General features: G+C 35.3%; 1 protein-coding gene across 1 annotated transcript; it reads right to left on the bottom strand.

Moving 5' to 3' along the window:
- Window positions 1-434: 434 nt before the first annotated feature.
- Window positions 435-3,395, bottom strand: LOC148874192 (7-deoxyloganetic acid glucosyltransferase-like). The gene is made up of 2 exons (XM_088965716.1): window positions 2,730-3,395; window positions 435-1,482 (listed from the first exon to the last, which is right to left on the bottom strand). Exons 1-2 carry the CDS (start codon window positions 3,274-3,276, stop codon window positions 530-532), a joined length of 1,500 nt encoding a protein of 499 aa, XP_088821842.1. The 5' UTR covers window positions 3,277-3,395; the 3' UTR covers window positions 435-529.
- Between the last annotated feature and the right edge of the window lie 12,187 nt (window positions 3,396-15,582).

The following is a 15,582-nucleotide window of genomic DNA, read 5'->3' on the forward strand; positions in this document are numbered from 1 at the left end:
AATCTTGTGAGAGAGTCTTCTTTGGTAACTACTAGGGAGCCTTTATTAGTAACCGCTAAATTAGATTGAGAGATACATGAAATAAGTAACAAAATAAACAAGTGAAAAATCAATCTCGAAAACCCTCAAACTCGTTCTCTGAAGTGGAGCTGAAGCGGTGTCGTCTCCATCGTCTCAAGCGACAAGAAGTTTGAGAAAGCTCGATACAACACAGAGCAGATGAAGGTTGTATTTATACACGTATCTTCAGTACAAGATTTGAATATTAAAGTAATTAAAAGTTTGAATGAAAATACAACAGTAACAAAATCTATCATAACAGAGAAGAGATCAATATTAAAGTTTTTTTGTGTTATATAATTTAGTTATCGTTCTAATTAATTTAGATAATTAAGCGAAATGTCTCGTCCAGTTTCAGTTTAATTCGGATACTGTGAGTAAAACAGATCACCTTCCTTGAAACAAAAATGGGTTGACAACACAATTAACAAATTGAACATGCATATTCTAAACCAGTAACTGAAACATTTTAGGCTCCTTCATGGGAATAAGCTTGCTGCAGGCACATCGATTTTATATCTTTGATCAGTTTGCCCCAGTTGCAGGAAGAGGAACCTCCTTCGCTAACAGACATCCTCGCTAACTTCGCCATCTTATCTGCCGATTTCAACATTTCATCAATTTTCTTCTCCATCAGTTCTTTCACCATTAATTCCACCTTCCATCTGTCGCACGTATCCTTCATGTCTAGACCCAGCTTCCACACCTCGCTGACAAATCTGCTGTTCACTTGCTGATCCGCGAAGTAGGGCCAACAGATCATCGGAACTCCTGCGCAAATGCTCTCCAGGGTAGAATTCCACCCACTGTGGGTCAGAAAACCACCGACGGCCGGGTGGGCCAAGACTTCTTCCTGGGGAGCCCATCCCACTATGTATCCCCTCTCCCTCGTCCCCTCCACCAATTCTGTCAAGATCTGATCCTCCCCTTCCTTTCCAGCTAACAAGTCCGGCCTTATCACCCATAGGAACCACTTTCCGCTGTTTACCAAACCGTGCCAGAACTCCACTATTTCTTCTTTGGTCATCACAGTTACACTTCCAAAGCTTACATACACCACCGATCTCAACGGTTTTGAATCAAGCCATCTTATGCAACTTTTGTTCTCTTCCCACAGGCTATTAGACGAAACAGAAGGTGAGAAATCTGCAATCTGGGTTTGTAAGAGAGCATGGAGAGGTCCGATTGTGTACAGTTTCGGACAATGAGAACGAATTTGAGAGAGGATTGGTCCTTCTAGCTCCTCAAATGTATTTAGTATGAGGGCAGATGCTCGAGTCGTGTTAAGGGTCTCTGTCATAATGAACTGGAGAAAACGATCACTCAAGTTATTGGTTCGTAAAAAATTCGGGAGGTCTCGTCGTCGGAGAAAGCTTTCCATCCCCGGCACGCACTTTATCGGACAATCCATGTCAGCATCTCCTACAATTCGATCACGACGAAAGAAATATTAAAATACTTGGAAATAGCAAGAGGGGAAAAAATTAGGGAAAAAAGAAACACAGAGAAAATTTGGAATCTTGCAGCGTCAACCGATTTCTAATATAATATAGCTGTAAGTTTATTTATTTATGGGGTAATAGCATATAAGAGCTTTTTTTGGGGTTTAATATTAATAAAATTAAAAATAGGTTAAGTTTTTAAAAATAATATCAATAAAGGGCAAAAGCAATGTTCATCTTCTTCTTTTTGCCACTTGTTCACCTGAGTCGCCTTTCGCCGTCACCCACCACCACCATTTGTTGCCGCCCAACCTCTGCCTCCGCCTCCAACAATGTTGCCAAAGGTAACCAAAGGCAAAGGTGGCGACAGTAGCACTGGTGGTCATTCCTCTGTCCACTACCACCACAACCTTAGTCTCCATCCATCTCCGGCAACATTGTCGGAAGCAAAGGTGGTGGTGGGCAGCAACAGACAGCAATGGCAAACAATAACTCAAGTGAATAAATAGCAAGAAGAAGATGAATATTGTTTTTGCCCTTTATTGATATTATTTTTAAAAAAATAGCTTATTTTTAAAAATTTTTTAAATATATTACTTTTATTAATGTTAAACCCCAAAAGTTGCCCTTATATGATAGAAACCCTTTATTTATAGGGTAAATTGTTGAAACCTCCCCTTAATTTTAGTAATTGCAATCACCTCTTGAAATTTCTAATATAGCTTTAAGTAGAACTATCTCTTAAAATCCATTGATAAGAGGTATGAAAAAGTCCAATTTAAAAAAAAAATACAAATTTTATGAAAACAAAAAAAAAAGATTTGAATTCGTATATTTAGCTTTGAGCCATTAATATGAAGAGCTATTTTGGAAAATAAGTCATTTTTAAAAAATAGATTGTAGAGGCTTAGGAGTTAGGATAATGATTCTTAAAAAGAAAAAAAAATGGAAAATAAACATTTTATTAAAAAATAAGTGGATGAGAAATTTTGGACACTTTTGTACCTCTCGTTGACAAGATTCTGACATATAGGGTTTATTTGCAAATGTATCAATACCAAATATCAGGGGAGGTTGCGAAAATTTATCATTATTTATAATATAAATAAATTAATTTTGATTTTATTATAAATAAAAAAGTATATAAAAAATTACTATATTATTATAAACTCGATGAAACTAACGAAGCGAGTAAAGCTCAAACAAAATCGAGAAATCCCGACCTACCTCCAAACGGAAGCTCGCCTGCTTTAATGAGTTTGGGAATACTGAAATAAGCCCAGAAGCTGCAAGCGCTGATAGTACGGAAATAAATTACCGGAATGTTATGCTCTTGAGCCACATCAATGGTGAATGACAGGGTCCCATCTGCTATAATGCATGTCACAGGCGGCCGGACGTCAGATTCCCATCGATTGGATACGAGCATCTCTCGTAAAGGAGGGATGGACGCGAATTTTAAGGAGTCGAAAAACTCCATGAGCTGGGGGCCTGAGCTGGGGTGATCAAATGGGAGATCACTTGGGATGGTTGCGAAGTAAAATCCAGGCCAACGGGCGAAGCGGGAGGTGACGTTGGTAAAGCGGAGGAGGCGGCGGTGGATGTGTTCGAAGGTGAGGAATGTGACGTGAATTCCGGTGAGGGAGAGGAGCTCTGATAGCTTGAGCATGGAGTTAACGTGGCCCTGCACGGGGAGCGGGAAGACGACCACATGAGGATGAGGATGAGCTTCTGCTTCTCCTACTGATGCCTCCATCTTCTCCATTCTCAGCATCCACTACAAATTATATTAATCAAGACCCGATCTATTATTTATTTAAAAAGTAACATTCACTACCCTCACAAATGGGCGCCTCCGGACGGTGTCAGACATTGCTTCGTTAAAAGTAAGATAAAGACAAAGGAATCTGATCCGCTTTTAACTCTTCCCGACCGACCTGAGGGGTAATTTGGTTCGATTCATCAATATCTAAACGCGTGGAAGCGATTTATTGATTGCATCATTTCTCGTCACCCCAACAAGTCATGATCTGCTCTTAGCAAGTTTGATGGGTAATTTGGCCCGATTTATCCTTAGACACGTGGAAGCGACTTATTCGGAATGATAGGTAGCCAATATTTAGAAGTTAATTAGCTATTTTTGACTTTTTTTGAAATCAAATTTTATCCTCCTTTCATTTGGATCAAACAAACTTGATAAGGCTTATCGGTTAGCACGAAATCCACGTCTGGATGAGAGGAATGGATTTCTAACAACACGGACTAAGGATCTCAGAAGAATTTCATAAGACCCATGATAAATCACATATACAAGGGCACCCATCCCAACGTTTCAATATATACATGATTTATTGCTCACTAGCTTACTAGCATTCAAACTTTCATCACAAATTTAATCATAGAAGCATCCACACTGGATAAACCACCTCGAGTCTTTTAAACCTTACTCTAACTAATAGCATTCAGATAGCACACCATCGCAACCAATCATAAATGAATACCCCTCTTGCTTTTAAATAACACCCACATGTATTAAATAGGGCGGTTTCATTCTCCCAAGTTTTCTTGAAAATTGGCATCGTTGTTGACCAAAAAATTGTGAAATTAACTGAAATGTTTCTGCTCTGAATGTAAGTTAAAGCCGATGGCTGTTCTTTAATGGGTATTCGTTAAACACTAACAGAAACTAAGGTTCCTTTCAGATCTAAGTATCTCTTACATTTCAAATATGGATTTCTTGCAAAGAGATACTTTCAGATCTGAAAGAAATCTAAATCAGAAAATGGGTTATGTGAAACAATTCAAAGATTTCTCAGCGACCTCATAATATATTTGTAGATCGTCAAAGTGGACGGTGTCAAGTTTTTAACCTTCTTTTTATGTCTGAATCGGCCTCTCTTTGTTTGGGATGGATTGATTTGCTTGCAGAGTATCGTCCTACACTCAGTGCCTTCCAATTTACTTCATCCATTCTCGTTCGGAGATGGAGCCAAATAAACTACTCTTGCAATGGTGGGTTTGAAACGAGCAGTGGGTACATAGGATTTGTGGGATCTCCAATGCTGGGAGATGATACAAATGATGGATTTGGAAGTGGGAAGAGGAAGGGTTCGGAGATGGAAACGGAGTTAAGAGTTAAATCTTTTGTACTTATTATGTTTCTCTTATGAATATATAATTGATACATTTTAATTTTATAATTTATTAATTGGTTGCATAATAAGTTTGTACTCTAAGAACATAAGGATTTGGTCACGAGAAAGCTTTGATATAGGTAAAGGGCATAAAGCAATAAAATAAAGGTGGATTATGATAAATATGAAATTGATGAAGAGAGAATTAGAAATTTCCCTCATGATGTTTATTTCGATTAGTGGAAATGAGTAGTTAGATAATTATTTCTCAATTGATATATATATATATATAGTAATTTAATTACTGTCATTACCGTTTTATAAATAATTACTGATTATTACAGTAATTTAATAAATACATAATTAGTGATTATAATTAATAATTACTGTTATTATAAATATTATTAATAAATAGATATTTACTTTAATTTTACATTAAATTAAAATTATAAGTACTGTTAATAAATTTAGTAAGCCAATTTTAATAATTACTGATTATTACAGTAATTTAATAAATATATAATTAGTGATTATAATTAATAATTACTATTATTATAAAAATTGTTAATAGATAGATATTTAATTTAATTTTACTTTAAATTAAAATTATAAATACTATTATTAATAGATACTGTCAATAAATTTGGTAATTATTGTTATAGTAAAAATAATGAAAAATGTTATTAAAAGTATTGTTATTGATTATTTAATGAAATATTATAATTACTAACTATTACTGATAAATATTGTTAATTTAATTTAATTTAATTTTGGTAATTATTAATTTAATGAATATCGCTAATATATTAAAAATAACTAAATAATATTATTAAAATTATCATTACTGATTATTTAATAAAATATTATAATTACTTACTATTATTGATAAATGTTGTTCATAACGTTTTGACAATCGATGGTTCCACCATCCAATTCGAACAATCGGTCCGTTCTAACAACAAAAATTACAAGCAAAAAATTACGGAACCGTTTTGGCCACTGGATTTTGGGTCAACGGTTCGGTCATCTGATTTGAACGAATGGTCCATTCTGACAACAAAAATTATAGGCAAAAAATTGAGTGTGTGAGGTCCATTAAGTAGTACCATACCTGTTATGTCATTCGAGTGTATGACTCATATGACCCAAAAACGGAACCATTTTGGCCACCAGTTTTTAGGTTGACGGTTCGACCATTCGATTCAAACAAATGGTCCATTCTAACAACAAAAAATTACAAGCAAAATTACAAAACCATTCTAGGCCTCTAGCCATCGGTTTTCGGGTTGACAGTTTGATCGTCCAATTCAAACGGACAACCCATTCTGACAACAAAAATTACAGTTAAAAAATTGAGTGTGTGAGGTCCATTAAGCAGTATCATACTTGTTATGTCATTCGAGCATGTGACTCATACGACCCCAAAATGGAACCGTTCTGACCACTGGTTTCTGAGTTGACGATTCAACTGTCTAGTTCAAACGAACAACCCATTCTAACGACAAAAATAAAAAAAAAAATTAAAAAACGACCAAAAACCATTGAATGGGTCAATGTGTTAATGGTTTGACCATTTGGATCAATGGGTCATTGACCGATTCAACGGTTTTTGGCCAGGGACTAGGATTGGGGTAAAACGGAACCGGTTGCCTCGACGATTCCTAATTAAAAAAAAATAAAAAAAATGGGCAACCCATTCTAACAACAAAAATTATAGGCAATAAATTGAGTGTGGGAGGTCCACTAAGCAATACCATACATGTTATGCCATTCGAGCGTGTGGCTCATACAACATAAAAACGGAACTGTTCTAGCCACTAGTTTTCAGATTTATAGTTCGACTATTTGGTTCGAACGGATGGCCTATTCTGACAACAAAAATAAAAAAAATAAAAAACAACCAAAAACCATTGGATGGGTCAACAAGTCGACGGTTCAACCACCCGGGTCAATGGGTAAATGACCACTTCAACGATTTTTGGCCAAGGACCAAGATTAGGATAAAATAGAACTGGTTGCCTGGATGGTTCCCAATTAAAAAAAAAAATTAAAAAAAAGAACAAAAACCATTGAACTGGTCAACAAGTTGATGGTTCAAACGCTTAGGTCAATGGGTTGTTTACCGATTCAACGGTTTTTGGCTAGGGACCGGGATTGGGATAAAATGGAACCGGTTTCCTAGACGATTCCCGAGCCAAAATGTCCATCCGCCTGAGTCAACAGCAATTCCAAATCCATGGTTTTTATGCTTTTGGATTTTCACTATTCAAAGGTTTCTTCTATTGTGGGCTATATTTGAGCGTGTGCGGTATATTCCCTTTTTTTCATTTTTTGCATTTTTTTTTTTGTGTTTGGTCTTCTTCTTCAAGATCCTCCAAAACGGTTTAGAGTTTACCACCATTTTATTTCTTCCCTTTTGGTTTTTCTTTGGGCTTTCTTATGCAATTTTTTATTTTCTTACAAGACGATTTGCTTTGTCTCTTTCTTTGATTGCATATATGTTTAGCTCCATCTCAAAGCAGAACTTTGGAATCAATTTTTTGGTTTTTTTCCTTGGCTTTTCTAGTTTGGTAGGTTTATGGCCAATTTTTTTTATGTGTTTAAGGTCACTTTGAATTTATCTTTCAATGTTTTGGAATCCCTTGCAATGTCCACCATTCCCATGACTACAACTACAAAGTTATTTCGTCTAATTATTGACACCTAGGAAAAACGACCCGAAAATGGAACCATCTTGACCACCAGTTTCCAGGTCAACGGTTTGGTCATCCAATTCGAACAGATGGCCCATTCTAACAACAAAAATTAAAGATTAAAAAAATAAAAAATAAAAAACAGCCAAAACCATTAAATGGGTCAATGCCTGGATCAATGGGTCATCGACTGATTCAATGATTTTTGGCTAGGGACTAGTTTTGAGGTAAAACAGAACCAATTGCTTGGACGGTTCCCAGGCCAAACGGTCCTATCATCCAGGTCAATTAGGAGTTCTTGGTATGAAACAAAGGACAACTATGAAGTAGAACTCAGAACTATCACTGTATGATTATGTTCTTTTATATGAGATGCTTTGCTGAAATAATATTTAAAAACAAGTTCATGATAATCTCCTTTAAGTCTTTATATGAGCTTCAAGACTTGAATACTTATAATTGCAAGTTTTTTTATTAAGAAACAATTGTCTTTTTTAATATAGCAAATAGCAATGTTACAATTCCATTCCAACCCCTACGAAGCAGGGCCCCTCCACTACCTTATATTATTTTACAAACATATACAATAATCAAATGTCCTAGAGTACACCTAGACAATAATCAGATGTCATTGTCTAAATTGCTATGCCTAATCAAAGACATGGTTCTGACCAAACTATTCTTGGTGATAGAGATTGAGTTGATAACCCCAAGCCCAGACCAAACTAACATTTTAAAAACTCAAACTATTGGGTTCAGGCCGGAGAAAAGATTGATCATGTCCATTTGGACCAAGTGTGATGAAGATAATTGTTGTTCTCAATTAAAACATTTCATTATTTTTATGCTTTGGTTCTATACACACATTTTAGATCCTGTACTCAAAATTGTGTCAACTACATTAAACTCTCTAAGTGTTCCCCAAGGTTTATTATTATTACCTTGACAGTAACAATTAACTCTAACTATATAGTAGCTATACAACTTAATTTAATTAGATCGAATGTCAAGTTTGAAATCATCAATAGCCCTAGTCCCATACATTTTGAAAGCTTTAAGTTATGGATCTAAGTGACTAATTCTTGGGCCTTAGATACAGCATCATGTATATAATGGTGTTGAAGACTCAGAGCTGTAGCTCTAAACTGTAGATTTGAGTGCCTAACGAAGTGCATTGAACTGTAGATATGAGTGTCTAACTAAGCGCCCTAAACTGCACATAATGTTGAAAGTTGATTAGAATGCAAATGCAACTCCAACTTAGGGGGTGTTCTTTTTGTGGATTTTGAGAAGGGGAAAAGTTGGTCAATGGGATTTTGGTTCCCATTGACCAAGAGTCTCATGTTCTTTTTTCATATTAATGTGGGGATCAGGGAAAGTTTATTTTTCAGATTAAGTGATACCTATCTCCTAAGTGGGTAAATAACTTTCCCACCTGGGAGGAAAATTTCCAACACTTGAATGGGACAAAAATGTTCCATTTAAAAATGGATTATTATGGTTAAAATGGTTATTTTCTGTTTTACTTGGAAAATAAAAGAATATAGATAAATACACTTACCTGAGTAACTGTTCCCCAAGAAAAACTTATACAGATAACTGCATTTATCCAGGTAAATAATTTACCGAAAAACAAATAGGCCATTAGATGCTATATGAATAGAAATTGACTTAATAAATGTACAAATGCACGACGTTGGGAATTTTGGTGTGATATATACACACCATGTTATCCTGCAAGTTAAGCAAAAGCATTTTTGAGAAAGAAAAGAGCGCTCCCATACCAATTCAGTAATCTCAAGTTGCAACTTGCTTTAGTGGGCAGTGCTCAAATCAATTTCTTTTATTTCTTCCTTTTTCAACTGTAGGTTAAAGATCTTCACAGGTGGACCAACATTTAATCAGCTCAACCTTCTTTTCCAACGAAATGAATCATTACTTCATTTTCCTTTTGCCTTTTCTTCACTCCCATCAAAATAAAAAGAAAAAAAATTGCCAATATTGTTATATTAATTTAGTATATTTTTTAACCCATCCTTGATATGGCTGGTTGGACCAGTGATCCACTCAATCTTAATATGGGTCAACCACAAATCTTTATGTTATAGAATCTATTAAATCAGCCAACAGCCCATTGACTAAGTGGCTTATTGGATTTTTATACTTTTTCTTTTTGAAATTTTTTATGTTGATGATATCATAGGTTGATTCATTGACCTGTGGTTGATCTCTAACCCATTAGCCGAGGTCTATTAAGCCTTGTTAACAATTAGAAAGGTCCCAAGGTCTTTTGCCATGCATGCCGAGGGAGCATGTAAGGCGTATAACCTCAAAGGTTGTATGCTCAAGCCGAAGTGGACATTGGATGGAACTTGTAAAAACACAAAAGTAGATAGCAAGAATACAAAATATAGAGAGCATGAAGTAGCGAAGGGGAACTTTGTTATCCTTTTTTATTCTTGGGATACATCGGCTTACATCAATTGTAGTACACTTTGTGGTTTTTAGAGTTTTAAGTATGAGGCACTGGTCTTTTGCCAAGGTGCTAAAGTCGAAAGCTTTCTGGTCCTACTATTTGTCAGATTCTATAAGAGCCTTCCCAATTAGGGACGAGGTTTTTCATGCCAACTATTTGAGCAAAGTCCGAGAACTAATTAGGCAATTCCAATGCTTCACTCTACATCAAGTACCTTGCTCAAGGAACACCCGAGTTTGAAGTGAGGTACCTGACGTAGTATGCCAAACACCTCATTAAGGTCGGTGATGTGCTGGTTGGCCTTAAGGCTTTTCAGAACCATGCATGTCATCAAAATAGGCATCAACATTGCAGTTGATCTATTCATTGAATATCTTGTTTACTAGTCTCTGATAGATAGCTCTAGAGCTTTTTAGCCCAAATAGCATCACCTTGTAACAATATGTGTTATGCTCATTGATGAAGGATTTCTTCTCTACATCACTAGGGTGCATTTTGATCTGATTATAACTAGAGAAGGCATCCATGAAGCTGTGGAGCTCATATCCTAAGGTAGCATCGATAAAGAGGTCTATCCTTGGTAAGGAAAAACTATCTTAATTTGGGACAGGCCTTATTGAGACCTAGGAAATCTATGCATATGCATCATTTCCCGTTATCCTTCCTAAACATAACAATGTTAGCTAGCCATTCAAGATAGTGTACCTCTCTTACAAAGTCTATGTAGACTAACTTATCCACCTTCTCTTCAGTCTCTTCTCAACGTATTTTGGTGCAAAGTTCATCTTCTTTTGTCGAAATGGCTTACAACTTGGGTTCACGTTCATCTTGTAAGTAATGATCAATGGCTTAATTTCTTGCATATCAACGGCTTACAACTTTTGTCTTTGAGGAAGCTTAACAGTTCAAAAAGAGTGTCTAGAAAAAACATTGGCTTTGTCAATGGTGGGCCAAAAAAAAAAAACATCAGCTTTGTCTTTAAGGAAGCTTAACAATTCAAAAAGGGTGTTTAGAGGGAGAAGAGACCCGACTTGTATAGTTTTTTGGGCTTAGCCTTGTCTAGGGGGATCACAATGATTCTTTCAATGGTTGTGTAAGTACATGTAGCTTGTCATCACCAAAACTGTAATGAAAGCCCTAAATATAGACTGCATAGAAAATCCTAGTCAGTGATAATAGAATGGTCAAAATTAAACAAGACAATAAGCAATGCCTGAGGTACTAGAGTGATTAAGACTCCTCTGTAATAGCACAACAAAACTTTATCAAAGTGATGCAAGGCTCATGCACTTACGATGAACACAGAAGGTCATTCTACACTTGCGATGAGCATGAAATGCTTTCTAAAACCTATGATGAGCACAGTGTATTATCCGAGACCAACAATGGGTACAGAATGATATTGCAACTCTATAACGAACTCAATACACTACCAACATCTTGTAGTGAGTATAGAAGCAACTCACACTGTGATGAACGATAAACAAAGCCAAAGCTGACAATTAGGCAACTCGCGCTCCGCACAGTCATGACAAGCTGTGACGAAACATTTCAAAGATGACTTGCCAAGACAATTGCACACATCATTTGATAGAGTCTCGTCACTTGGCTGCATGAAAATCCATGAAGGGGTGTAACTAACACGTGCTATGTGAGAATCCTTAGGGAAAGGAAACTTTACCCCTAGAAGGTCTCCCTAAACACATGGTGCAACCTTAATTACTAGACTTCGCTTGATAAATGGCATGAGGATAAAGATCCCCTTTCCTAATAGGGAAATGTCTCTTTTACGATCTTCTCCTAATAGCCTTAGGATCCCGTCTATAAAAGGAAAACAACTATCCTACCATGTGAGACTACCATATAGCCCTATCTTTAGGGTTTCTTAGGGATCTCTATCTCCCACTATCTCTCCCTTTCTTGCTCTTCTCCCACCATAGTCTACAACCATCCCGTTCTCCCTTCTTCTCTCTTCACTACCATTCTCTTGAACCTTCAGAAGCCTGACTAGGCCATGGTGATCATTAGGTGTGTCAATCGATCGGTTTTGGTTTGAATCCAATCTGATCCAAACCTTATCAAATCGGATTTGGACGGTCCATTATAATTATTGGATTGGGCCAATTCATAATAAATTGGTCCATATTCTTATTGGTTTGAATTAAACCTAAACGAAATTTCCAATAATCCGATCATGAGACCAAACTCTTGTCCAATTTGAAATCAATCAAAACTAAAAATAGCATAAAACCACTTTTATGAAAGAACTTTTACAAAAGCACTTTTACAAAAACAACTTTATAAAAGCACTTTTATAAAAGTAATTTTATGAAAAGTATTTTGACGAAAGCACTTATAAAAATACTTTTTACGAAAGCATTTTTACAAAAGTACTTTCATAAAAGCACTTTTACATAAGTAGTTTTGTGAAAGAACTTTTACAGAGTCACTTTAATAAAAGCACTTTTACAAAAGTACTTTTACGAAAGCACTTTTACAAAAGTACTTTTACACGAAAGCACTTTTATGAAATCACTTTTACAAAAAATCTTACGGAAGTACTTTTACAAAAGCACTTTTATAGAAGTACTTTTATAAAAGCACCTTTACGAAAGCACTTTTATGGAAGCACTTTTAGAAAAACACTTTTATGGAAGAACTTTTATAAAAGTACTTTTATGAAAGCACTTTTATAGAAACACTTCTATGAAAGTACTTTTATAAAAGTACTTTTGTAAAAGTACTTCTACAAAAGCACTTTTCCAAAGTATCTTGAATAAAGTGCTTTTGCAAAAGCACTTTTATGAAAATATTTTTATCAAAGTACTTTTACAAAAGTGATTTTTCAATGCTAAAAGTGCTTTTATATAATTTTTTATATTACATTCGGTTTAATCCAATCCATTTGCATTTTAATGGATTGGATTGGATTTGAACTAGATTGGGTCCAGTCCATTTATAAGTGGACTCACATTGGATTGGATCAAGTTGGACGACCAAATCCATCCAACTGGCACCTGTAGATCATGAAGTCTATGATAGTTACATGAGAATCTCTAGTTTCCCCTTTGATCTTTAGATAGATGGGTGCCGATATCAACCTCTGACTTTTCTCACTGAGTGTCCCTTCTACAATCAAGTTTTGATGATCTAGGGGTCCCACAACTGAAGCTTTTTCTTGAACAACTCCACCCTAGCATCGGTTGCATCAGGGAGAGGGTCCCTAGATTTCTCAGCAACAAGCTTCAAAAAAGCTAAGGAGGCGTTTGGCAAGTCTTTTTAGGAAGATCTTCCAAAAGCTCAAGACCTTAAAAGACTGATGAGATTTTATGGGTAGATCTTTAAAGATCAAAGAACGTTTGGTTGCAATCTTTTTCATAGATCTTCTCAAAAGCTAAAAAGACTAAAAGACTATTTGGTAAAAATATATAGAAGAAAAAACAAGTGTTGAACATCTAAATGAAAGCACACCTCTAAAATGTCATGTGTTGGACCCATTGATGCATTCAAACATACATTTAGCACTTATGGGCCTTACATACACTTTCATTTGTGCAAAATAGCACTTGTGGGTCTCACTTACACATTCACCTATTCCAAATAATTGGTTTCTGCCTCAACCCTATCTCTTAATTTCTAAGAGCTCGATTCCATAAAAAGTAGAACTTTATTGATAATCAGGAAAATATTCAAACCCTTTTTCCATATATGCATCATTCTCTAAACATGAGTCATCTTAGACCATGAACATGATATGGAATTTGACAAGAAAAAATTACATACAATAGAAGAATTAATTACCAAAACAAAAAAAAAAAAAAAAAACAGATTTCCCTAAATGAATTCATCTTTGATCCTATAGAATCTTTGATAGCATTGTTGCCACCATTGCTACTGCTACTTTTCCTCCACAGCTTTGCCTCCCCCATCATTGTTATGGCATCTGTCATGGAAGGTATATCGTTGGGAACATAGCAGTAGAGAGAAGTGCAATTCTCCAAACTCAGGGTCCAATGGCTTTCTTCTGATAATCAACTTGGTAAATACAATTCCATAGCTGAAGGTGTCACTCTTTTCGTCAACATTCAGCTTGTATTCATATTCTGTCATACAAAATAAATCTAAAATTGCTACTTATAAATAAATTAACTACCATATATTTTCTTGCAAATCTAACTGCAACTTAACTAAACATTACTATAAGCCGTTCTTCACCCCAAACCCATTAGCAAATCCTAACCATCCAATGGAAGACAAAAGGAACTAACTATCCAATAGAATTATTGTGGGTATCAATAATTCACCTGCTGGCCTACATGGTTAATTACATATTCCGCTTAATAGTTTCTTCAAGTTTAGCTTACTAGACTAGTAAAATTCAAAATGTCATGCTAAGAGTTCTGCTAGAACCGCTTCAACTTTACTTTTTGATCAGCTATAGCTGGTTGAATATGGACACAAATCAGTCATTTACTTATTATCTAAGTTGTAAAGCTATACACAATAATCTAGAGTGTATAGAGAATCAATGATAAGAGAAAGTACTAATTCTGGGTTGAGAAAAGTGGATATAAATGTTGGGTGGGTTGATAGAAGTGCTAATCTAAACAAGCGGTGGGGAGAGAATCTCTGTTGTGGGCATAATTGTAAGGGAATCGGATTGTTGGTGGAGAGATAAGAGGTTTTATCTCTCATAGTCTTTGTTTGTATTTAATGTGTTGTACATTTTCTTCCTACTTTAATTAATAAAATGCACGAGTTATTGATAAAAAAAGAATCATTTATGCTTAATCCAAAAATAAGTAAATAAAAGATCAATGATAGACTTGATACTCATCATTTGTTCCAAACTTCTATACTTAACCTTTATGTTGAAGACAACTCAATGGATCATCAGTCAATAATTTTTTCTCAATTAAAAGAAAAACCATCTCCCATGCAAAAGAAGGGAAGAAACAACCACATGCTTACCATTTTTTTTTTCATTGATCAAAATCAACGAATACTATTAAATTTACCTCAAGGGAAAACAAGAAAATTTAGGAAGCCATACCTCATTCCTCTTCAATTTTTTTGTGCTGTCAATTCTAGGAAAAAAACACCAACTTCATTTGTTTTGTATTGGTGATATTGAGATCAACTAGGGAAAGAAAAATTGCAATTTAATAGACATGATTTAAATGTACAGAAATTACTTACATTGGTCATGGTTCCCACTTAGTTCTGACAACCAAATTAAAAATCCAAAAGGAAACCCGAATTCCATTGTCAATCAATGCCAAGTGAAAGAAACTTTAGATTCCATTAAAAACAAACATTTTGTCGAAATTCAACCAGAGGATGAAGACTTGATCAATCAAAGATTCAAAGTTTCAAAACCAGCATTCCACAACATTTTGTCGAAATCACTATGATTCAATTCACCAGACCTAGCGTTCCAGAGCCTTAGGGAACCAAATCTGCCAAAGGAAGGGCCTAGAAACATGAGAAAGATATTCACTTAAACTTAAAAAGCCCTAAAAAAGGGAATTCGAATGAAATATGACCAAATTGGAATCTAATTACCATGTAATTGTCTGAGAAGAACAATGGTCCAAAACCTAGCAAAATCAAGAAGATTATCAAATTCTAGTCGTATATATTTTTCTATCTAAGATGTGTCTGGTGCCTAAAACCTTTTTGGCATCCATGAAGCGCAAATCCTAATCATGGAATCTAAATAAAATGAGAAATGTTGGGTGATTATCCCTGAACACAGTTAAAGGTGAGTCTCGATT

The sequence above is a fragment of the Nelumbo lutea genome, chromosome 1, assembly GCF_056320005.1.
Source record: "Nelumbo lutea isolate HS-2025 chromosome 1, American lotus-T2T, whole genome shotgun sequence".
Classification (NCBI taxonomy): Eukaryota; Viridiplantae; Streptophyta; class Magnoliopsida; order Proteales; family Nelumbonaceae; genus Nelumbo; species Nelumbo lutea.

Bases quoted from the DNA above. Each gene is read 5' to 3' on its own strand.
- LOC148874192 (XM_088965716.1), bottom strand. From the start codon at position 3,276: ATGCTGAGAATGGAGAAGATGGAGGCATCAGTAGGAGAAGCAGAAGCT. The intron at 1,483-2,729 runs GTAGGTCGGGAT...ATCGAATTGTAG, and splicing joins AGGCGAGCTTCCGTTTGGAG to GAGATGCTGACATGGATTGT.